The 25,412-nt window shown below is 46.7% G+C and overlaps 1 protein-coding gene across 2 annotated transcripts in view; it reads right to left on the bottom strand.

Moving 5' to 3' along the window:
* sim1a (SIM bHLH transcription factor 1a) overlaps nucleotides 1–25,412 on the bottom strand; it is a 101,004-nt gene that overhangs the window by 60,398 nt on the left and 15,194 nt on the right. For both annotated transcript variants that reach the window (XM_038799276.1, XM_038799277.1), the window contains 4 exons: nucleotides 25,299–25,384; nucleotides 23,351–23,550; nucleotides 22,009–22,115; nucleotides 21,332–21,479 (listed from right to left, as the gene is read on the bottom strand). In XM_038799276.1, coding sequence (XP_038655204.1) covers nucleotides 21,332–21,479; nucleotides 22,009–22,115; nucleotides 23,351–23,550; nucleotides 25,299–25,384 — 541 coding nt within the window. The remainder of the gene's footprint in view (nucleotides 1–21,331; nucleotides 21,480–22,008; nucleotides 22,116–23,350; nucleotides 23,551–25,298; nucleotides 25,385–25,412) is intronic.

Here is a 25,412-nt window from a genome sequence, read left to right as displayed (position 1 = left end):
ACATTATCCATTCTCCAGCCCTCTGAGATCTCACCTATAGCAAATATGGATATAAAGATGTCAGTTAAGGCCCGAACAATTAAGTTCGCCATGAGAGGGTCTCTGTTAGGGTTCGCTCAGAGGTGGCAACCATTTGTCGACTTCCTTGCAGAGAATTAATTGTCATCAGAAGGTGGGGGGGGAGTGGATTATGTTCACGTAGTTTAGGGGGGTAAGCAATGATACGACCTGTGGGAGAGGGAGGCGGTATTTGCACTATGTTTATATTTTTCTTGTTATGTACATGGTTGATTTTGTTGCTGTTACAATGCTAAAGAAATACCTCAATAAAATGTTTATTAAAAAAAAATTACGGCCTAGCAATTTCTTCCCTTGCTTCCCTCAGTATTCTGGGGTAAGTTCCATCCAACCCAGGAGACTTATCTACCTGAATGTCTTTTAAAACACCCAATATCTATCGCCTGACTCTGCCTGTAATGGACCACATTTGTCGTAGCCAAACATTTTCTTTATACCGATAGAATCTCTTTTGTTTTATGTTTATCGTCAGTTTATATTCACATTCTATTCCCCATTTCTTTATCACTTTAGAACATAGAACATAGAACAGTACAGCACAGAACAGGCCCTTCGGCCCTCGATGTTGTGCCGAGCAATGATCACCCTACTCAAACCCACGTATCCACCCTATACCCGTAACCCAACAACCCCCCCCTTAACCTTACTTTTTAGGACACTACGGTCAATTTAGCATGGCCAATCCACCTAACCCGCACATCTTTGGACTGTGGGAGGAAACCGGAGCACCCGGAGGAAACCCACGCACACACGGGGAGGACGTGCAGACTCCGCACAGACAGTGACCCAGCCGGGAATCGAACCTGGGACCCTGGAGCTGTGAAGCATTTATGCTAACCACCATGCTACCGTGCTGCCCACTAACTTTCTTGATCCTCCTTTGCTGTATTCTAAAACCCTCACAATATTCTGGTTAACTCCTATGGCTGGCAACTTTTTAGGCCTCTTCTTTAAATCTTATCCTTAACTTCCTTTGTTAGCCATGATTTCTTTTTGGGGTTTAGTGCCTTAAAGGAATGTATTGTTCATGTAAACTATGTAATTATTCTTTCAGTACTATCCATTGCATATGCACCATCATACCTTTTAATGTGCTTCCCAATCCAGCTCAACAATTTGCCCCTCTTACCTTCATACTTCCTTTACTCAAAGTTAACACCCTGGCTTCAGATTCACCTGCCTCACTTTCAAACATAATGTAAAATGCTGTCACATTATGTTCACTCATCACTAAAGCTTCTTTCGTATGATCATTAATTAGCCCTATTGTGTTAACTATTTTGTACAGTAACAATCTAACTTCGACAGCAAAAGGATATCTGGGTGATTACTAAATTTTATTAATTTCCACACTGAATGCAAGTCTAGCTTTGTTCTTTTGGATTCTTCCCTTTCCTCTCCACCAGATATCACTGTGATTTTGTGGAATTGCAGAGAATATGGGTTTTCTATCCATTCCAAATCTCCTCGCATCCCGTCTGCCTTCATCTTAGACTTTTCCCACATGGACTCATCTACTTTCCTTTTGAAAGCACCTATGAGCAGACAGTGCCTCTTCCCAAAACATGAAAGTCTGCAGGCTTCGGAAAACAGAAGCTCCCTACCTGAACATCTTAATGCTCAGTAAGATAATGCTGATTTACGTGTGAAAAATCACAATATCAAGATGTAATTAGTGGAACAGGTAATCACTCCCATTAATGGCATGATTTAATGGGAACGTTTTTATGTGTGGTAGCGAGCGGGAACTGCCGCAAGCTTCCCGACACTCGACCCAGCGAGGCGTATCAAAAGTTAGTTGATCCACATAATGAAGCCCCATGGACTTCACGCCGCAAATGATGGTCCCACCAGCTGATTCGTCGGGACTGCGGCCGCCAGCTCCCCGCTAACAAGGGGGAGCAGCACTTAAGGCAACCCTGCAGAGCAAGCCACACACAGCTAACAGCCATGCCGCCGAGCGCCCAGTCCCACAATTCAGGGGTGCCGACCTGGCCAGATTGTCGGGCGCGCAGTGGTTGGCACTGTTGTTTCACAGCGGCAGGGTCCTAGGTTCGAGTCCCGGCTTGGGTCACTACCTGTGCGGAGTCTGCATGTTCTCCCTGTGTCTGCGTGGGTTTCCTCCGGGTGCTCCAGTTCCCTCCCACAATTCCCGAAAGACGTGCTGTTAGGTAAATTGGACATTCTGAATTCTCCCTCAGTGTACCCGAACAGGCGCCGGAATGGGGCGACTAGGGGCTTTTCACAGTAACTTCAATGCAGTGTTAATGTAAGCCTACTTGTGACAATGATAAAGATGATTATAATACAAGACGGGATGCCCCGTTTTCCCGAGGGTCTCGGAGGATCAGCCTCAGGCCAGCCAGTGCCATCTGAGAGGAAGTGGCAGCAACCGTCAGCTCAGGGAGCGTCACCAGGAGGACTGGCACCCAGTGCCGTAAGAAGATCAACGGCCTCCACCGTGTGGCATGGCTGAGTTGGCACCGGCCCTGCCAAATGCCCCCCCCCACACAACCCCCCCATGACCATGTGCCTGGCACCACCCCTGCCCAGCACCACATTGTGCCCTGGCCCACCCATGTCCAGCCATATTCCCCATTCCCCACATACTCCCCATCTCCCCAATACTCCCCATTCCCCCATACTCCTCATCCTCCCCCATACTCCTCATCCTCCCCATCCCCCCAATACACCCCATCCCCCCATACTCCCCATCCCTGATTCTTCCTATCCCCCATACTCCCCATTCTGCCATACTCCCCATCCCCCAATACTCCCCATCCGCCCATACTCCCCATACCCCCCATACTCCCCGTCCCCCCATACTCCCCGTCCCCCCATACTCCCTATTCCCCCCAATACTCCCCATCCCCAATACTCCCCATCCCCCCATACTCCCCATTCCCCCATACACCCATCCCCCATACTCCCCACTCCCCATACTCCCCATCCCCCATACTCCCCATCCCCCCATACTCTCCATTCCCCTATACTCCCCATCCCCCCACACACCCATCCCCCATACTCCCCGACCCCCATGCTCCCCATCCCCCATACTCCCCATTCCCCCATTCTTCCCCTCCCCCATACTCCCCTCCCCCATACTCCCCTACCCCATACTCCCCTTCCCCATACTCCCCTTCCCCCATACTCCCCTTCCCCCATACTCCCCATCCCCCCAATACACCCCATCCCCCCATATTCCCCATCCCTGATTCTTCATAACCCCATACTCCCTATTCTGCCGTACTCCCCATCCCCCCCCCATACTCCCCATACACCCATCCCCCATACTCCCCATCCCCCATACTCCCCATCCTCCCACACACCCATCACCCATTGCTGGTGCTATCTCCTGTCATCGTGGCCGTTGGGACTCCTCCAATCGGCTATGGAACTACTGCAGTATTGCTAATATCTCCCTCTGAATATCACGGCAGCAACCCCCCCCCCCCCCCCCCCCCACGCCCCCCACCCCCCATGGAGGCCCTAGACTTCGCCCCACCCCTACCCAGGCACACCATGTGCAGCTGATGGGTATGAGAAAGTATTCAGACCACAGGCAGGGGTCAGACTATGGCAGGGGTGGGCAAACTACGGCCCGCGGGCCGCATGCGGCCCGCCACAGGTATTTCTGCGGCCCACCAAGTCATTTAAAAACTTGGTTACTTACTGGTATAGGGTTGATACGTTGACTTGAGTAGCGTGATCATTGCTCGGCACAACATCGAGGGCCGAAGGGCCTGTTCTGTGCTGTACTGTTCTATGTTCTATATGAGGCGCCCAGAATCATAACCGGGTGAAGTAATTATTTTACTTAATATACTATGCGGCCCTTTGTGAATTGTGAATTTCTGAATGTGGCCCTTGCACGGAAAAGTTTGCCCACCCCTGGACTATGGGATAGATTGAGTAGCACCAGTATTCAGTTCTCAGCGGGTTATAGTTCCCCCCTGCCCTCAACAGTGACCCACTGACAGTGCCGACACAGTCTCATCACCCTGGAGTTGTGTTACACATACCCCAGGCTGGTGGAAGAGTGTGGTTGGTGGGGAGTGGCGGAAATGAGTGTGTGGTTGGGGGAGGGGAGAAGGTGAAGGGCGAGGTGGAAGGGCGAGGGAGGGGTTGGGATGACAGGCGAAGCCACGTTGTACGTGAAGCGGGTGATAATGACTGCCTCCCTGGCTCTCCAGGCTTGCCGGACCCTCGCTGCTCCCGCCCGTCCAGGCTTGCCGGACCCTCGCTCCTCCCGCCTCTCCAGGCTTGCTGGATCCGCACTGCTCCCGCCTCTCCAGGCTTGCTGGATCCGCACTGCTCCCGCCTCTCCAGGCTTGCCGGACCCTCGCTCCTCCCGCCCCTCCAGGCTTGCCGGACCCTCGCTCCTCCCGCCCCTCCAGGCTTGCCGGACCCTCGCTCCTCCCGCCTCTCCAGGCTTGCCGGACCCTCGCTCCTCCCGCCCCTCCAGGCTTGCCGGACCCTCGCTCCTCCCGCCCCTCCAGGCTTGCCGGACCCTCGCTCCTCCCGCCTCTCCAGGCTTGCCGGACCCTCGCTCCTCCCGCCTCTCCAGGCTTGCCGGACCCTCGCTCCTCCCGCCTCTCCAGGCTTGCTGGATCCGCACTGCTCCCGCCTCTCCAGGCTTGCCGGACCCTCGCTCCTCCCGCCCCTCCAGGCTTGCCGGACCCTCGCTCCTCCCGCCTCTCCAGGCTTGCCGGACCCTCACTGCTCCCGACCCTCCAGGCTTGCCGGACCCTTGCTCCTCCCGCCTCTCCAGGCTTGCCGGACCCTCGCTGCTCCCGACCCTCCAGGCTTGCCGGACCCTCGCTGCTCCCGCCCCTCCAGGCTTGCCGGACCCTCGCGCCTCCCGCCTCTCCAGGCTTGCCGGACCCTCGCTGCTCCCGCCTGTCCTCCATCCTCTGACTGGTCCTGCAGGTCTTCGCCAGGCACGTCCTCCAGACCCTCCTGGTCCGGCGCCTCCTCGTCCTCCTCAGACAGGGCCGAATGTTCCTCCTGCTTCATCTCTCGCACATCGCCCCGCTGCTGTGCCTGATTTTCAAGGGCACAGCAGACCACAACAAAGTGCACGACCCTCCAGGTGGGTGCTGCAATGCACCACCAGAGCTGTCGAGGCATCAGAGCCACATTTTGAGGAGTCCGATGCAGTGCTCAATGGCAGCCTGGGTGGCCTCATGAGCCTCACTGTAATGGGTCTCCGCATCAGTCACCAGTCTCCATACTGGCATCATTAGCCACGTCCTCAGCGGGTACCCCTTATGCCACAAGAGCCAGCCGGCCATTTTAGTGTGGTCCTCGAAGAGGCTGGGGATGTCTGACTGCCCCAGAATGTAGCTGTCGTGCACACTCCCTGAGAAGCAGGTGGTGGTCGCATACTCCTGTGAAGGTGGTGGTCGCATACAAGCTGGATGTTCAGAGAATGGAACCCCTTCCTGTTAATGTAGGACATGCCCTGTTGGCTCGGTGCTTGCAAGGTGACATGTGTGCCATCTAGTGCCCCCTGGACCTAGGGTATCCCGGTGATGGCAGAGAATCCTGCTGCTGGGGCATCTTGTAGGGCCTGGTCCATGTCAAAGTTTAGATAGTTTGTTCCCTGGGCAAACAGGGCATCCTTGATCTCACGGATGTACTTGTGGGCTGTGACTTGTGAGATGCTGCGTAAATCCCTGCTTGAGTCCTGGAATGATCCTGAGGCATTGAAGTTCAGGACTGCAGTGACCTTAATGGACATCGGAACGGGTATTCTCCTCCTCCATGTGGTGCCAAATGTGTGAGGATGTGGCACAGGTGCCGCACTGTCTCCTTGTTGAGGCGGAGCCTCTTGCGGCACACAATGTCTGTCATCTGTTCGAAAGACCAGCGATGCCTGTAAACCTTGGGTTGTCACTGGCCTCCCCCTCTGGGTCACTCACCGGCCTGATGGGCATTTGCAAGATAATATTCTCTTTCTTTTCAAAGGTAAATCATAGATGTAGGGGAGAGATGTGCGCAGACATTAGTTCAAATATGTATTTTTCTATTAATTTACGGGGTGTGGACACCGCTGGCTCGGCCAGCATTTATTGCCCATCCCTATTTTTCCTTCAGAAGGTGGTGGTGAGCTGCCTTCTTGAACTGCTGTAGTCCCTTAGGTGTAGGTACACCCACAGTGCTGTTAGAGAGGGAGTTCCAGGAATTTGACCAAGTGACAGTGAGGGAACAACAATATATTTGTAGTCAGGGAGGTGAGTGATTTGGAAGTCGTGAAAGACGAGATTGTCAGGCGATTTGGACATTCTGAATTCTCCCTCAGTGTGCCCAAACAGGCGCCGTAGTGTGGCAACTCAGGGATTTTCACAGTAACTTCATTGCAGTGTTAATGTAAACCTACTTGTGACACTAATAATTATTATTAAAGGAACCTCCAGGTGGTGGTATTCCCAGGTATCTGCTGCTCTTGTCCCTCTAGATGGTAGTGGTTGTGGGTTTGAAGGTGCTGTCTAAGGAACCTTGGTGAGTTACTGCAGTGCATATTGTAGATGGTAGACACGGCTGCCACTGTTTGTCGGTGGGGGAAGGATTAAATGTTTGTGGAAGGGGGAGCAATGAAGCGGGCTGCTTTGTCCTGGATAGTGTTGAGTTTCTTGAGTGTTGCTGAAGTTGCACTCATCCAGGCAAGTGGAGAGTATTCCATTACACTGCTGACTTCTGCCTTGCAGGTGGCCGACAGACTTTGTGGGGTCAGAAGGTGAGTTATTCAATGTCGGATTCCTAGCCTTTGACCTGCTCTGGTGTCCACAGTATTTATATGGCTAGTCCAGTTTAGTTTCTGGTCAGTGGTAACCCCCGAGGATGTTGGTTGTGGGGGATTCTACGATGAATGTCAAGGGGCAATGGTTAGATCCTCTTTTGTTGCACATGGTCATTGCCTGGCAATTGTGTGGCGCGAATGTCAATGCAATGTATTAATGTACAGTGTCCTTTGTCAATAAAATCAGTGCGTGATCCTCATCGAGTTACCTATATCAGTAAAGCTCTGAGCTGTCTTTGGGTTGCACTCAATACATATCAGTTTGAAAAGGTTGCTGCAGTCTTAAACGTGAAATTTACCAGCAGCCCAGAAACCTGGACTTCTAGAAAGTTATAAATATACCACAGATGTGTTTACAGCAGTAAAACAGGAAAATCTAATTTGCTACATCGCCCTCTGGACCAAAAAGGGAATTGTTTTCAAGCAAGTATAAATTTTATAGCTAGCCACTTCAGCAAATGCGACAATTTGCACTTATGCAGCATTATTGAGATTATAAAATGACCCCAAGAACTTCACAGGAGCATTATCAGGCAAAATGTGTTACTTAGTCACACAGAGATATTAGGGCAGCTCACCAAAAACTTGGTGAAATAAAGTTAGGTTTTAAAGGAAGTCTCAAAGAGAATGAGGGAGAACGGGACAGAGATATAGGGAGGGAATTTCAAGCTTACAACCAAGAGTGCTGAAGGCAGAACCCCCAATGATGGAGGGATTAAAATTGGGGATGCATACAAGGTCAGATTTGGAGGGGCAGAGATCTGTAACAATGAGGTTATGGTCATGGAGGGATTTGAAAACAAGGAGAATGTACATCATTATGTGTAATGTACAAAGGGTGCTGGGTGAACAGGACTTGATGGGAGTTAGGAGTTTTGGATTACCTCAAGTTTATTGGAAGTGGAAGGCTGGTCAGGTACTGCAATAACCAAATCTAAAGTCAGCAAAGATTATCTCCAGCAACAAATAAGCTTAGGCAGGGATGGAGTTCTGTGTTATTACGGAAATGGAAGTAGGAAATCTTTAGCGATAGAGCAGATAATCAGAATAATAATACGAATAATAAAAGCTCATCAAATTGCAAATTGCCTAGTTCAGCGACAGAACATTGCCACGGAGACAGATGATGTTCGTAGCTACGCAGTATATTTTGCGGCAACGACCAAAGACAACAGTTTCAGTCTTCCCAAAGCTTGGTTGGAAAGGAATTCTGCTTATCAAGCACAGATGCCCGACAAGCAATCTGACAAAGCAGAGACAGTGATGAGAGCGAAAGAAGGCGGCGAGACAGAGTTGGGTATTGCCAGCATGCATGAACCTCACTTGTTTTCAGAAACTACCGGGAAAAATGTAAATGATAGATAATTACAGCACATCAGAGGTGGGAGTGGGAAGAGACGTCCATTGCAAGCAATTCATTGGTTGTAACTAGATAGATGGAATGTAGTCCGACGACAACAGTCCCACAATCTGTGGTCTAGGGTAAGAGTGTTAAGATGTAGAGGCAACCTAATGGATGTGGTGAAGATGTCCACAAGCTCCTGGCACTTGTTGGAGGTGAGGGTAGAGGATGGAGAAGAGAGATGTTGAAGAAGATGGTTTGTAGTAAAGAAGCCAGGTGTTATCTTTACTATGCAATATGATCCTGAAATAATTAGCAATTTTGGGAACATAATGTGGTCCTTTCAGATCTGACAATGACTGGCTAAATCCGTTGTCCCCATGAATATTCAAGTCTGCACCCTGGGTATTTCAGTAAACAAAGATGAGGGGCGTGATCTAACCAAAAAAAGTCTGTTCTTAGCGGGAATCAAGAGGTCTTTCCCGGTGCTACAAGCCACCTGAGACCACTCTCAGTTGCATTTCCTACACTGAGGAGCTCCATTCGCTGGAACTTCTCAATTCAGGAGGAGATCGGGATACCATTTTTAAATGGTGGCCCGATCTCTCAATCCCCCCCAACGTGACCCCTAGATTCCACCCCCCCCCCCTCAATGCCCCAACCCTATAATGGGGGTCTTTGGGAACTCCCGCACCCCACCTCACATGGGCAGGGCACCCCCAGGCCTAATCCCCAGAACAGCCAAAATGCCAGTCTGGCAGTGCCAGACTGGCACCCAGATGGCACTTTTAGGGTGCCAGGCTAGCGATGCCAAGGTGCCCAGGTGGAACAAGCATTTCCAGCTTGCCTAAAGGCCAACCACCCGGGCACCTTCAACCCCCTGGGAGACACCCCCTAAGTACCATTCCACCTGGTCCCCGTTTGTGGGGATCAGTACTGAACGGTGCTCGCCTCAGGTCTCCATGGCAAAGGGGTTAGATCCCTAAGCCTCAGGTAGATTAGATGAGTACATATTAGAAAGAGACTAGCTACTCACTCTAATGTGCAGATTTGTCAAATACCGCGCCCACAATGGGCGGGATCTAGATTGTGGTATCTCCTGAGACCCCATTAAATCCCATGAAGCGTGGCGAGCCAAGTAAAACTTGGAGGAAGCCTCTCCCATCATCTACTGGCTGCAACAGGGCAGCACGGTGGGACAGTGGTTAGCACTGCTGCCTCACGGCGCCGAGGTCTCAGGTTCAATCCCAGCTCTGGGTCACTGTCCGTGTGGGGTTTGCACATTCTCCCCGTGTTTGTGTGGGTTTCGCCCCCACAACCTAAAGATGTGCAGGCTAGGTGGATTGACCACGCTAAATTGCCCCTTAATTGGAAAAAAGGAATTGGGTACTCTAAATTTTTTTTTTATCTACTGGGTGCGACGGGCTCCGGTTTGGGCGGGACGTGGCTGGTCGATCCTGTCCGAGGACTGTGCCGGGGGCAATGACCAAAATGAGAGGAAATAATTGTTTTAACGGAAACAAGGCATTGAAGATGGAGTTAAGTGTGTGGTTGAGCAGCTCAGTGGCTGCAGAAATATTCAGGTGAATGAAAGGCCAAAGCGAATTTGAAAGTGCAGTTGTAAATGACTTGAGGGAGAATTTTTTTCAGGGATGGACACAGAAACAATTGGGTTGTGAGGGGAAGGGGGAAATGGTCAGAGATGGTCTGACAGAATGATTGACAGCATGGGAGTAGGGACGGCACATGAATGGCCTGTTCAAGGGGATAGTCATGAATATGGGTTGGAGAGTTAATATGGAGGTAGGGAGTTAAGGGAGGATATGAGGGCAGTGAACTGAGAGAAAAGAGGGCAAAGTGAGTTGACATGCAGCTTTAAATCACCCAGGATAAGAAATTGCTTTGTACAGAAGCTGAGATGAAGTCGTAAAAATATCTCAGTGAGAAATTTGACATGGTGCTTGGGTGAGTGGAAGAGAATGAGAATTTCAAGTGAGAGACCATAAATCTCTTTGCACAAATGGTAATGGAGACATCTCGGGCAGCAATCTTCATAAAAACAAAAGGAAAATCAAGTATTAAGTTACATTTGGAACAAAGGGTTGTAAGTCTATTTTACTGGCCACCATCTCGTGTGGATAGTGGAATGTATTAAGGTGTGTCGTGTCCTCACCAAAGGGTTTTACACTGTGCTAACCCTATAAGAAACTGTCATTCCTGAACAAAGGTACAAAGGCACAATGGCATGCTGGTGCCCTTAGCTTTGCCTCAGTGCTTTCACCAACTCCAATGCCCCACACCAGCCACACCACCACAACACTCCCACCACCAACCCCCATCCCGGCCCCAACGACCCCCCCCCCCCCCCGCCCTAGAAAACCTTGCACAACATAACTCATGAAAATACCAATGTGCCAAAAGAAAGTCTATTTAATTGAAGATGGCTGTGCCTCCTAATAATTCAATGGGTAAATGCACACTTACTATCCAAGTCAGCCTGATGATCACTAATGTTCTTGGTTTATTCTCTGGTCTGTTTTCATAATGGTGATATGAGCTACTGCAACAGTAGGAGGACCTCAGATGGACTCAGCAGCTGTGGGCTATGGAGAAGATAAAAATAGCTACTATTCCCCCCCCCCCCCCCCCCCCCCCCCCCCCCCCCCCCCCCCCCCCCCCCCCCCCCCCCCCCCCCCCCCCCCCCCCCCCCCCCCCCCCCCCCCCCCCCCCCCCCCCCACCTGATTGCTTTCTGCAGAACCTTGCTCAGAGGAGATAACATGTTGATGTCAGATGTGGACAGAATCCGACTGAGCAATGATCACTCCCGTGGTACGATAATCTGCTGATATGTAGTGTCAAGGCTCACATCGTATCAATGGCCGATTGATCAAGTTCACCATCCTGATTTGGAAATATCACTGCCTCTGTGTCAGAATCCCGGAACTCCCTCCCCAAACAGCACTGTGGGTGTATGTACACCATATGGACTGCAGCGGTTCAAGAAGGCGGTTCACCACCACCTTCTCAAGGGTAATTTGGGTTGGGCAGATAAGAACATAAGAACATAAGAACTAGGAGCAGGAGTAGGCCATCTGGCCCCTCGAGCCTGCTCCGCCATTCAATGAGATCATGGCTGATCTTCTGTGGACTCAGCTCCACTTTCCGGCCCGAACACCATAACCCTTAATCCCTTTATTCTTCAAAAAACTATCTATCTTTACCTTAAAAACATGTAATGAAGGAGCCTCAACTGCTTCACTGGGCAAGAAATTCCAATGATTCACAACCCGTTGGGTGAAGAAGTTCCTCCTAAACTCAATCCTAAATCTACTTCCCCTTATTTTGAGGCTATGTCCCCTAGTTCTGCTTTCACCTGCCAGTGGAAACAACCTGCCCGCATCTATCCTATCTATTCCCTTCACAATTTTAAATGTTTCTATAAGATCCCCCCTCATCCTTCTAAATTCCAATGAGTACAGTCCCAGTTTACTCAACCTCTCCCCATAATCCAACCCCTTCAGCTCTGGGATTAACCTACTGAATCTCCACTGCACACCCTCCAGTGCCAGTACGTCCTTTCTCAAGTAAGGAGACCAAAACTGAACGCAATACTCCAGGTGTGGCCTCACTAACACCTTGTACAATTGCAACATAACCTCCCTAGTCTTAAACTCCATCCCTCTAGCAATGAAGGACAAAATTCCATTTGCCTTCTTAATCACCTGTTGCACCTGTAAACCAACTTTCTGTGACTCATGCACTAGCACACCCAGGTCTCTCTGCACAGCGGCATGCTTTAATATTTTATTGTTTAAACAATAATCCCGTTCGCTGTTATTCCTACCAAAATGGATAACCTCACATTTGTCAACATTGTATTCCATCTGCCAGACCCTAGCCCATTCACTTAACCTATCCAAATCCCTCTGCAGACTTCCAGTATCCTCTGCACTTTTCGCTTTACCACTCATCTTAGTGTCATCTGCAAACTTGGACACATTGCCCTTGGTCCCCAACTCCAAATCATCTATGTAAATTGTGAATAATTGTGGGCCCAACACAGATCCCTGAGGGACACCACTAGCTACTGATTGTCAACCAGAAAAACACCCATTAATCCCCACTCTTTGCTTTCTATTAATTAACCAATCCTCTATCCATGCTACTACTTTATCCTTAATGCCATGCATCTTTATCTTATGCAGCAACCTTTTGTGTGGCACCTTGTCAAAGGCTTTCTGGAAAACCAGATATACCACATCCATTGGCTCTCCGTTATCTACTGCACTGGTAATGTCCTCAAAAAATTCCACTAAATTAGTTAGGCATGACCTGCCCTTTATGAACCCATGCTGCGTCTGCCCAATGGGACAATTTCTATCCAGATGCCTCGCTATTTCTTCCTTGATGATAGATTCCAGCATCTTCCCTACTACCGAAGTTAAGCTCTCTGGCCTATAATTTCCTGCTCTCTGCCTACCTCCTTTTTTAAACAGTGGTGTCACGTTTGCTAATTTCCAATCCACCGGGACCACCCCAGAGTCTAATGAATTTTGGTAAATTATCATTAGTGCATCTGCAATTTTCCTAGACATCTCTTTTAGCACTCTGGGATGCATTCCATCAGGGCCAGGAGACTTGTCTGCCTTTAGCCCCATTAGCTTGCCCATCACTACCTCCTTAGAGATAACAATCTTCTCAAGGTCCTCACCTGTCATAGCCTCATTTCTATCAGTCGCTTGCATGTTATTTGTGTCTTCCACTGTGAAGACCGACCCAAAAAGCCTGTTTAGTTCCTCAGCCATTTCCTCATCTCCCATTATTAAAACTCCCTTCTCATCCTCTAAAGGACCAATATTTACCTTAGCCACTCTTTTTTGTTTTATATATTTGTAAAAACTTTTACTGTCTGTTTTTATATTCTGAGCAAGTTTACTCTCATGCTCTATCTTACTCTTTTTTATAGCTTTTTTAGTAGCTTTCTGTTGCCCCCTAAAGATTTCCCAGTCCTCTAGTCTCCCACCAATCTTTGCCACTTTACATGCTTTTTCCTTCAATTTGATACTCTCCCTTATTTCCTTAGATATCCACGGTCGATTTTCCCTCTTTCTACCGTCCTTCCTTTTTGTTGGTATAAACCTTTGCTGAGCACTGTGAAAAATCGCGTGTAAGGTTCTCCACTGTTCCTCAACTGTTCCAGTTGAGGTGGCAAGGTGGCGCAGTGGTTAGCTCTGCTGCGTCATGGTGCCGAGGACCCGGGTTCGATTCCGTCCCCGCATTACTGTCTGTGTGGAGTTTGTACATTCTCCCTGTGCCTGCATGGGTCTCACCCCCACAACCCAAAGATAGTTGAAAGATAGGTTGATTGGCCATTAATTGGAAAAAAAGAATTGGGTACTCTAAATTTAAAAAAGGCTTGGGGAATAAATGCTGGTCTCGCGGCGATGCCCACATCCAATGAATGAACTAAAAATAAATTGTTGTTTTCTCTTTTGAAAGTGTCAATTGAATCTGCGTCCACCACACTCTCAGGCAGAGCATTCCACACCCAAACCTTTCACCGTGTAATAAGGTTTTTTTTCATGTCTACATTGCTCCCAATGGCAGTCACCTTAAATTATTATCCTCTGGTTCTTGACCCTTCTGCCAAGTATAACAGTTTTTCTCCACCTACACTGTCTAAATCTCTCATGGTTTTATTAAAATCTTGATTCACAGTGGCACAGTGGTTAGCACTGCTGCCTCACAGAGTCCAAAGATGTGCAGGTTAGGTAGGTTGGCCATGATAAGTTGCCCCTTAGTGTCCGGGGATGAGCAGGTTAGGTTGAGGTTACAGGAATAGGGCAGGGTGGATGGGTGAGTGGACATGGGTAGAGTGCTCTTTCGAAGGATCAGTGCAGACCCATAGGACATAGAACATACAGTGCACAAGGAGGCCATTTGGTCCATCGGGTCTGCACCGACCCACTCAAACCCTCGCTTCCACCCTATCCCCGTAACCCAATAACCCCTCTTAACCTTTTTGGTCACTTAGGGCAATTTATCATGGCCAATCCACCTAACCTGCACATCTTTGGACTGTGGGGAGGAAACCGGAGCACCCAGAGGAAACCCATGCAGACATGGGAAGAACGTGCAGCATCTGCACAGACAGTGACCCAGCGGGGAATCGAACCTGGGACCCTGGCGTGCTATCCACTTGTGCTACCATGCTGTCCCACTTCACCAATCTATCCAAGTTGCTCAAGTTCCTCATCCTTGGAATCACTCTTGTGAATCTTTTCTGCCCCCTCTCTATTGCCTTCACATCCCTCCTAAAGAATGGTGCTCAGAACTGGACTCTAGTTGATGCCAAACCCAGGTTTATCCAGGTTCATCATAACTTAGTTGCTTTTATACACTATGCTCCATCATGTCTGCACCAGCTCTCCGAATGAGCATGATGACTTAGTACCATTCCCTGCCTTTTCCCTGTACCGCTGCATTCCAGACCTGAACCACTCGCTGTGCGAGAAAGTTTATTCTCACATCACATTTTTTTCTTTTGCAAATCACTTTAACTCTGTGCCGTTTTGTTCTTGATCCTTTTACGAGCAGGAACAATTTCTATCTACTCTGTCCAGCCCCCTCATAATAGGAACATCTCCATAAAATCCCCCCTTAGCCGTCTTCTCTCTACTGAGAACAGTCCCAACCTCTCCAATCTATCCTTATAACTCAAGTTTCTCATCCCTGGAACCATTCTTGACAACTTATTCTGAACTTTCTCCAATGCACTCACATCCTTCCTGTAGTGTAGTGCCCAGTGCTGTACACAATACTGAGGTCTAACTAATGTCTTGTATAAGTTCAGCATAACCTTATGCTTTATCCCTCCATTAATAAAGCCCAGAATACTATATGCTTTATGAACTGCTCTCTCCCCTGTCCTGCCACCTTTAGTGACTTAAGCATATATAGACCAGGCCCCTTTGCTCTTGCACCCCCTTTAGAATTGTACCCCTTATTTTATATTGTCTTTCCATGTTCTTCCTACCAAAATGAATCGCCTCATATTTATCCCTATTGAACTTCATCTGCCACCTATCTGCCCATTCCACCAACTTCTAATGATCTTTAAAAGCACTTAAATTCAGCATTAATCACTCTCTTCACCTCATGTGGCCAAATACGCTCTTAAGGGTGCCGACCTTCAAACTTTTTCACGGGCAATCACTTGCAAATTCTCTTTCGGTAATTGACCTCCAAACGACAGTGTGAGCCAACCAAAGGGCATTCACATCTAACAGCACAAATAACACTCTATACTGGCAAATCAACAAATATAAACAAGTGCAGAAAAATTCTGGAAATTGAAAGAAACCTGATGGCCTCTCAGACTTTTGGAATCATGTTTCAGACGCATCAATGTCAAGGGCCCCACTTTGAAAACCCATGACATAGCTTACAGGCGCTAAGGCTACTTTTGCAACACTTACTCTGCAGGATCAGATCAGCCTGCAATATTTTCTTTCATTGTGTTTCAAGGCCAGGGCATATGGTGTAAAGCACCATCATCATTGAAAGGAATAGGAGAGCTGGGATTAAGCATGGAAGTAATGCTTTGGTGATGTTGAGTTTGGATTGTGTTGAAGTTGATGTCTCAATCAATAGTTTGCATTCGCTTGCTTTGACATGCTGCACGATTTCCGGAGATCCCCTTTTCAAAATGATTAATGTGAAGATACTTGTAAAGATTTCCTATCGTTTTCAACACAACTGCAGTGATTGCATCATAATTGTGATTCACATCAACGACAGAGCATATTCCCTGTGGGAGCTGCTACTGATAAACCCAAAAGACACAACAGAACACAACCAGATCTCACAACTCCTCATCCAATTTGTGCTGCATATCCATCCATGTGTATACAAGCTCTGGGTTCAACACAATTCAAAGTGTTACTCTTTGTACATATGCACAAAAACTCTTCACAAATAGCTAAAAAGAAAGCCAGTCATTTTCTGGGGCTGCCTGTTCTACAGGGAAACAGCATCCATTTAACTTTCCTCAGGATTGTACCTTAGAGAAGCCTGCCTCAGATGAACTGTTCATTTAAAGCATTAGTCTTTGTAGCCTTAAAAGGGCAAGTCAATTTAAATTCAGATTGCTTTATCAACAGAAGAATGCATTGTGCATTACATAGTGTCATACTTTTGTCATCATAAAACACAGTGATGCCGTGGTGGAAAATGCTAATTATTTCAAAATAATAGAATTAACCTGCAGAAATTTCAAGCTACCTCAGGTGGACTAAATAATGGTTCAATAACTAACAACTTTGCTGGATCCTCCCAAATCACAATGATATTTCTAAACAGTTGTTTTGATAGTACAGAAATTGAGTACTGCTGAAAAAGAGTCATGCTGTCAAAATTTTTGTCTTGCGCTCATCGGGACAGATTAACAAGATTTCCAATTGTAAAGAGAACAATTTATACTGCATGAAAGAGAGTGCTGGTGATTGCCATGTACACTCTGACTGGTAGAGAAATGGCCATGGAGAATGCACCAGGAACAGATGGCTGCCAAGCTTTTGTTTAAATTGAAACCAGGCAGGTCAGTTCTGATCGATCAAGGCATTGCCATGTTGAATAATCCAAGGAATGGTTGTGCCCCAAGCTTTTGTTTAGTTGAAGAAGGTGCAAAACGTGGGCAAGCTCCTTCTGCCTGCAGAGGCCAGGGCCCTGTGAGTGAATATATGTAGCTTTCGATACATTCGTATGAACAACACTGCTGATAATGCACTGATAATCTTAAATTGGGTGTTCATGTAATTCTTAGTAAAATCAGATCAGAAAGCAAGGACCGTCTAATTATGAGATCACATCTAATGTCAGACTTGGGCGGGATTCTCCGTCCCATGCCACCCGGACTGCATCCTCCGATGGGACGGAGAATCCGGTGTCGGGGCAAAATTGGGATCGGCACCGGTGCCGATCCAATCATGATGCTCCGATTCCCACTGGCGGCAGGAACAAGGTCCACGCCGCACAGCAGCAGGAGCATGTAAATAGATGCAAATGGGTCTTAATGCCGTATTTGCACCCATTTAGCAGTTCCGGCATCCTATGCTCCGACCTTCTGTGATACGCCGGTCCTCGTGGCCGAACATCACATACGATCTCTACCAGTGTGGCCCTGGCATGGTGAACCTCGCAAGACAACAACCGTTGCCTCCTTGGCCCACCGCGAGGTCTACCACGCCAGAGCCACATTGGTAGAGACCAGCCGAGCCCATCAAGGGCCAAACCCCCCCAACAATGCACTGCCTGCCCATGTATCGTCCCAGAACCCTCCATGCCCCCAAAAGGGATCCCTGTTACAGGGGGACCCCTCCCCCAGGGACCACTGTAATAGGGGGACCCCCCACAGAGACCCTTACAATAGGGGGACCCCCCACAAGGACCCCTGTAATAAGGGACACCGCCCCCACAGGGACCCTTTTAATCGGGGGAAACCCGCACAGGGAGCCCCTGCCTAAAGGGACCCTCCCCTCTCAGAAAATAGACCGTTGCCAGGAAGCTAGAGAGCAGTCCAGACAGGGGCAATGAGAGGAACTTCAGCTGTACCACTTACCTTGAAGCTCCATGTGTCCATACCTGGCAGGAGAGCAGCTGTAGCCTGCACCTGGTTCCCACAGATCAATTAACTGCAAGACATCATTTCTAGTAGTGGTCTGTAATCGACAGCTTCTACAAACCAGCCTGCAGCATTGATTCATTCATCTCCCTTCACAACTCAGTGGCCTAAGTGGTGAAACCCCAATACGTATTTGCAAACATTGACCACATCAAAGAGAGATAAGTACAGTGAAATCACACACTTGCGCGATTGGAATGCACTTAGTGCTTGAAATGCACTGAATAGGCCTGAGGCCTATTCGGGATTTTATGTGATTATAGCACATAATGGTCTCCCATTACCTGGCAGGATGGCTTTAATGTACCCTATTTCAGCATCAAGCTTGGTGGCTTGGGCTCTATTTACAATGTTGTTGATAAGGCCAATCTTACAGTGTGTGGAACTGTAGGAATCTCAACACTTAAACTGACCAGTGAAGGTGGACTTGCTTGCTCAGAATTGGTTGTAGCCACTTGCCCAACTGTTTGGCCAATACATGTCGTGCAGAACCAGTCAACCAGTCATAGATAAGATAGGACATAAAGAGACATCATTTTGGTTTGTCTTGGGCAGCTCATACATATCCGGATGCAAGGGGTCCAATAAGCATTTTTGTAACTTTCTTTCAAGCAGGGCTGCCCAGTTATTCTGTGTGGCAGATCCAATGAATGTGAATTTGGGCATGCCATTATGAAAGGATGCATTTTGTTGACATAGTCAAACTTGTTAGAGATGGCTATTCCAGTCCCTTTGCTGGGTTTATAGATATGTATGCATGAATTGTCTGTGAGAACTCACATGCTTCCAGACATTTGCATTGCATGTGGACCAGCCACCACCCAATCTCACCTATGACTGGTTCTGCATAACATGATTTAGCCAAATGGCAGGTTGCTACAACCAGTTCTGGTGAGTTTTATATATAGAAGGTGAAGGATTCTTTCACTTTTGTGAAGACCATACAGGACTCCCATATCAATAGCAATGCCATATCCATGTGCTTGTTCGACATTACTAGACTATTCACCAATGTCGTGCTCAAGGAAACCACCGACAGTTCCACTGCAGCACTATATCATGGTGACCTAGGCACACCACCATTGTCTGCATCTCTGTTCATGAAACTTATAAACTCAGCAACTCGTGCAATTGAGTTCATTTTTAGCCAAACCAGGTATGCTCAAATATATTATGTTGCCGTGGGATCCCAGCTGCTACAAACATCTTTGTTGCTTTCCACAAGAACTGTGTCTTCATCGGATTTTCCGATACATAGATGATACATTTGCTATCTTTGAATCTGCAGCTGCATGTTAGAGTTTTGTACGCACATAATGGGCTCCATCCGGCACTCAAATTTGCCTTTGAAACGGAGCAGTCAAATAAGCTCCCTTTCTTTGATATACTAGTCGAGGAATGTGGCAAAGAGTTTTCTACTACTGTCTTCTGCAAGCCCACCTTCACTGGTCAACATGCACAATGGGATTTCTAACATTCCACGCACTATAAGATTGGCCTTATTTTCAACCTCATAAATATGGGCCAAGCGATTTGCTCACCGTGCAAGCTGGATGCTGAAATAGGGCGTATCAAAGCCATCCTGTTGGAAAATGGTTACTCTGAGCAGTTCATTTTGCACTGTAGATCACACAGACTCATGAATGGTCTGAAGGATGTCACTCAAAAAGTAACCAGTATAGCTCAGATTACCCTGTAAGGATAAGGTGGCTCAAAAATTTGAGCAACAGGTGAGACTAGCTATTTTATGCTGCTGCTATGCAACACAAGTGGTATTCGCCACTAACAGGATGCTGCCATCAAGCCAAAAAGACATTCTGCCTATCACTCAAAGAGTACATGGTATATGAATTTCAGTGCGATACCAGGTACGTAGGCCGTATGTCATTCATATCAAGTAGCACATCCCATCAGCTGTTTGCAACAGGGAAGGTACTGGACACACCCAACCAGCCCAAACTTTAAAAATTCAAAACATAGGCTGCGATCTAATGGCCCCATTTGCCATGCGCACAAATCTTGTAATGGCCGCTAAATCTCGCGAGCTGCCAAAAACAGGATTCGCGCCAGCAAGATCGCAGTTTAAGATCTTCCTTGCCCCACACCAGTGACGTGATCAGGTTCATGCCCAGAAAGGGTGTGAATCTGATTTCCAAACATTTTATTATATTAACATAAAGTTGTAGCACGTAACGTCCGTCCACAACATATCCTCCCCCCCACATCCCAACCCCCAGAAACATGTCATCGCATGGCGCAAATCACTGATGGATTTTCAAAAATGAAAACCAGTCGTGATGACCACGCCGGGAGCGCAGAGGTGCCTATAGCTGCTGTGGGTTGAGGGACATCCCTGGGAAGTGCCCCCTGGCACCCTGGCAGGCACGGGTAGGAGAACTGGCATCATGTGTGGCCAATTTCTGCAGGTAGGGATTGGGGAGTGTTCCCCTTATCCATCGGGGAGGAGGGGCTTGAGGTTTCTGTGGGGGGTCGCTGGTGTCCGTGGAGGGGGGCATTTAATTAAGGTTTGAAGATGGGGCGCCCTTCCAACCTTCCAATCCCGGATTCCTGCAGTTGCCGGTTTCTTTAAGCCCCGCCCCTCCAGCTAGCTATGTAATCCTCACCAGCATTTTGAAAGTGCGCAGAGTGCAGTTTAATCAGGCGAGAAAAGATGTTTGTGAAGCCAGTGAGTTTCACACAGCTTTTCTTGCCTGATCCAACAATGTAATTTGGGACGATTCCTTCCATAATGTCCAACATTAGATGTGACTCCACAATTAGACAGTACTTGCTGAACAATCCCGATTGTGCTAAAGATTACACTGACAACCGTTTTAAGATTATCAGATCAACTCGCAGTGTGGCCCACATTGATGTGTTAGAAGCTACATATATGCATAAATAAGGCTCTATCGTTTGCAGACAAAAGGTACATGTCCACACATTTGCACCTTTTTCAAATAAATAAAAGCTTGGGGGACAGCCATTCCCTGGATCATTCCCCGTGGTAATGCTTTGACCAATCAGAGCCAAACTTCAACAAAGATGGGCAATCAACTGTTCCCTGGTGCATTCTCCATGACAATGCCTCTATTTATCAGAGTCCACATGCCAACTTGTTAGCTCTCTCTTCTCATACGGTATAAATTGTTGTTCTCTTTATAATTAATATTTTGTGAATCTGCCCTTGTGAATACAAGATGAAAAACTTAACCAGTATGTCTCTTTTTTCCAACATATATTCTATCATTTTTTTAATTGCTTAGAGAATGTAGTTTAACTTTGCACAATCATCCTGCCAAGATCCTGTAGCATTGTCCAATTTAGGCCCTTTATAAAGTACATTTTGTTCTGGTGATGCAGCGCCTGCATTATTGCCAGGGCACCTGTGCTTAAAAAATAATGAATAGATAAAAGGTTACTCACGTGAGAACATAGTTGACACTAACGATGCAATGGGGCCGGGAGGACCTGCTATTGTGGACTATTGTTGCGTAGCTCTGAACCCACACCCAACCTCCATGCTTTGCAAGAAAGCGGTAATATTTTGTCGTTACCTGCCCTTTGACAAGCACTGTGTACAGAACAGAAAGTTAATCAATATTTCATCCTGATAATTGCTCTATATTCTCAATTCACTCTTCGTAAAAATAAGTAGCTTACAATTTTGGAACACAATGCACCTCCTGTTCTAGTGCTAAAATGTAGTGCTGAAGATTGCAAACGTGGCCTGTATTTGATTTATAAGTCTTCCAGGCTTTACTCTTGAACGATCAAGATCGCATTTTGATTCATGTAGCAAAGTACTTTGGCATCTTGGCCAGACAATTCAGGCCCAATTTGTTTATTCTGCCCTGAGGCTCATTTTCTTTTAGCTTCCAAAAGACTGACCAATTTTGGCACTCATCATTGCCAGCACATTAGGGGAACATATTTTTGCTTTTGCAATATGCTGAATTGCTCTAACCTCAGGTACTCAATTCCTATGCTCAAAGAAAAAGAAGTGAATTGAAGTTTCACAGCTATGGCCAAACAAGGCAGTCCTTGTGCTCACATATTAATCAGTAATGAATTAATCCTCTCACAAATGGAAAAGTACTTACACAAATGATGGGCACAGCGTAAGTGAAATGTATCGCACCCATGGACATGATGATAAAGAGTTTTTTCTATTAAATCCTGAGGTTCGTACCCTGTCAGTTCAGCTACCCTGCAGGAGGAAAACAGAAAACATGCAAAAGCAGATATAAATAAGCATGTTCCATCAAGATGGGCTACAATGGTTCAAGAAGGTGGCTCACCATCACCTTCTCAAGGGCAATTAGGCATGGGCAACAAATGCTCACATCCCAGGAGAGAATTTTTTTAATTGTTAAACACTTATCGCCTTGAATATTTTATTTGACTGCAAAATTAACTCCAACAACAATGGAAGATAAATGAAGATAAAGTATTCTTCAACTTGAATTAATCTATTTGAGTTGTGTCTTTTGCAATATGACTTTTAATGATTGGATGCACTGCTGGCCTACTAGGCAGAAGACATGAACATATGACACAAACTTGTTTCTAATTCCTAATACCGAGAGGCCTGTAGTAAAATGGTCACTCCAGTATAAATATCATCTGGTGCCAAGAAGGATATTTTCTTGAGAATGGAGGTTAAAGCTGCTGGACATTGCTAACTATTTTCTGGTGACCTGCACTAACACTGGCCTGAAATCAGAGGCATATGTGACACCATGTACTAATGTTCAAGAGATATGCTGATTTTTAAATTGTTACTGCAGCTACTTGACCATGTTTGGGAGCTTCTACATAACTAATGGAGCACTGTGCATTTTGCACAGCCACAGAACTGATTCAAGCAACTTTGCAGTTGCAGTCCATAAAAGTGAATGAAAATTCATTGTTGACTTTCACCTAAACCAGTGGTGGGAAACTGCAGCCCGAGAGCCACATGTGGCCCATCAGGGTTCTGAGTGCAGCCCATGAGACATTTTGTTCACTATTGCCCACAATCAGAGTTGCCACATTCCACTGGTTTCCAGCCACATAACTTTTTTTCTACCATTGTGACTGACATGATATGCATGTAATGCAAGGGCAAATTAACTGACATGCGCACTGATTATGAGCAGCAGTGACTGTGAGAGCCGTGCACTCCCTCTGCATCCAATCAGGCGTAAATGTCTTCCGTTTTTACCACTTGTAGCTGATGACAGTTCTATTAATATATTAATGATTAAGCATTTCCTATAACTTGTTATGAAATATTTGGCCTGCATTAAATGTATTCAGCCTTAGTCAAGGGCCATGGTTAGTGAAGAAGCCCAATTTGAATCTTGTCGCCCACTGAGATGAAGGAGGGACACACATGCGGCCCACTCACTAGCCCAACACTGATCTAAACCAAAAGATGACTTGACAATACCATGCTCTCACCTGGAGTCAAGAAATATAAGTTTCATGTCAAGGCTAGCTCGAAACATAAACATATTGCTGTGCAGCTTGATTTCTGTCACAGCACTTGGGGGCAGCGAATGACCAACTGCCACTAATCCAACATTCTGGTAACAACCATCAAAAGGAGACATGTCGAGGCTGTACTGGCGAATCTTTAGGTAGCCACTGCAGTGGATAACCTGTAAGAGACAGATGTGTGGCATTTTTACAGTGTGATTTGCTAACACAATTGTAAAATACAAGTCACCCACTCTTGAATTCTTGGTTGACCATTTGATAAACTAATTACTTTAGTCTGTGAGCTACTTTGTGGGAAAGTTTAAGGATGTTTGCATCCTTGGTTGCAAGTACTTCACAATAGCCAACTCAGGCTGTTTGAAGCATGTTTATTGTTGACTGCCCTTCCAATTTCATGGACTAGTTAAGTTTAGGATTCTAGGATTCCAGCATCCTCAGATAGTCAAACCAGTGGATTTATATGGCAGAAAGGAATTTCCTGGCATATTAACTGCTCTTCCAATTCCTTTGATCTTTCTATCAAAGTGGTGACACAGTGGTTAGCACTGCTGCCTCACCGCTCCAGGGACATGGGTTCAATTCCAGCCTTGGATGACTGTGTGAAGTTTGCACGTTCTTCCCATGTCTGAGTGGGTTTCTTCCGGGTGCTCCGGTTTCCTCCCTCTGTCTAAAGATGTGCAGGTTAGGTGCATTGGCCATGCTAAATTGTCCCTGAGTGTCCAGGAATGTGCAGGTTAGGTGGGATTATGGGGTTGCAGGGATAGGGCGGGAGCCTAGTTAGGGTGCTCTTTCAAAGGGTCAGTGCAGGCTGAATGGGCTGAATGGCATCCTTCTGCACTGTAGTGGTTCTATGATCAACCTATACCATCTTCTTCCAATCAGGACAGTTACTCTTTAAGCTTCTCGGTGATTTCTAACGTGTAAGCAGTCCAGTGACATGAGGTATACTTTCATCAAGAAAATAAACATTGTGTCATTTTTGTTCCCAGTGAGACACCAATACCTGTCAATTTGACTACGATTTGACAAAACGACCAAAAATATTGCTTAGTGGATTAGAGGTTTGGACTCCACTGAGATTCACATGTACAACAAGAAGCAAGACAGCATATGCTTTCACTGCTCTGAAACTACATTTTATTAGCGAGGCTGCTGACTAATCCACAATCATCTTTGTTGTGAGCTCCTTTAGATACAGTGCACCAGATTACTCTGCTATAAATTTCTTTTTTGGATTTGACAGTGTGGAAAATATCAATTTATGTGAAATCCTCCAATGTATAACTTGAAGTGACTGAATGCATGGGGTATGGTAGGATCGCAGCTATCAACTAGCAACCTGGAGATTGTGAATTCAAATCCCACCATGATAAATTGTTTGATAAATGTTGTAGCAGTAGAAAAAAAATATGAAAGCACTGTCAATAAAATCCCAGTTCGTTCAAGGGAGGGTACCCGTTCATCCCATTTGGTCTGGTCTACACATGGCTCGAGTATGACCATACTTTGGTTCACTCAATGGCCTGGAGAAACTAGTAATGGGTGATAAATGCTTGTCTCCCAGCATTGCCCACATCCCAAGCACAATTGCAGAAATGACTTGACCAAATGAAGAAAAGCCAAACACATCACTATCCTTGTTTGCTAAGATCTACATCCCATTATACATAACCGTAACTTATAATTACATTAGTCTTTTGGGATCAAACAAACATTTTAAAAATATACTCCATATTAAAGTAATGGACACAGTCTAGACAAAATAATCTTTCCCTGAGGCATAATGTAAATTAATTTTCCCATATACACTCATTCACTGTGCCTGTTTTTTTTAATTGCTTGCAATTAAAACAGGCAAAGGAAAATAGGCAGTCCTAATGTGATCAAGTCTCAAATGAGCAGGACTCACCTTGTAACCACCACAGGTTAAACCTGCGTTCCTCTTTGCCAAGACACATTTCATCCTCACGAAAAAGGACCGTTCAATTTCATATTCTGTTGAAACACACAAGGGTTTACATTG

This window comes from Scyliorhinus canicula, chromosome 6 (genome assembly GCF_902713615.1).
Source record: "Scyliorhinus canicula chromosome 6, sScyCan1.1, whole genome shotgun sequence".
NCBI classification, from domain to species: Eukaryota; Metazoa; Chordata; class Chondrichthyes; order Carcharhiniformes; family Scyliorhinidae; genus Scyliorhinus; species Scyliorhinus canicula.
The sequence above is the reverse complement of the archived record's forward strand: the minus strand, read 5'-3'. Positions and strand labels throughout refer to the sequence as shown.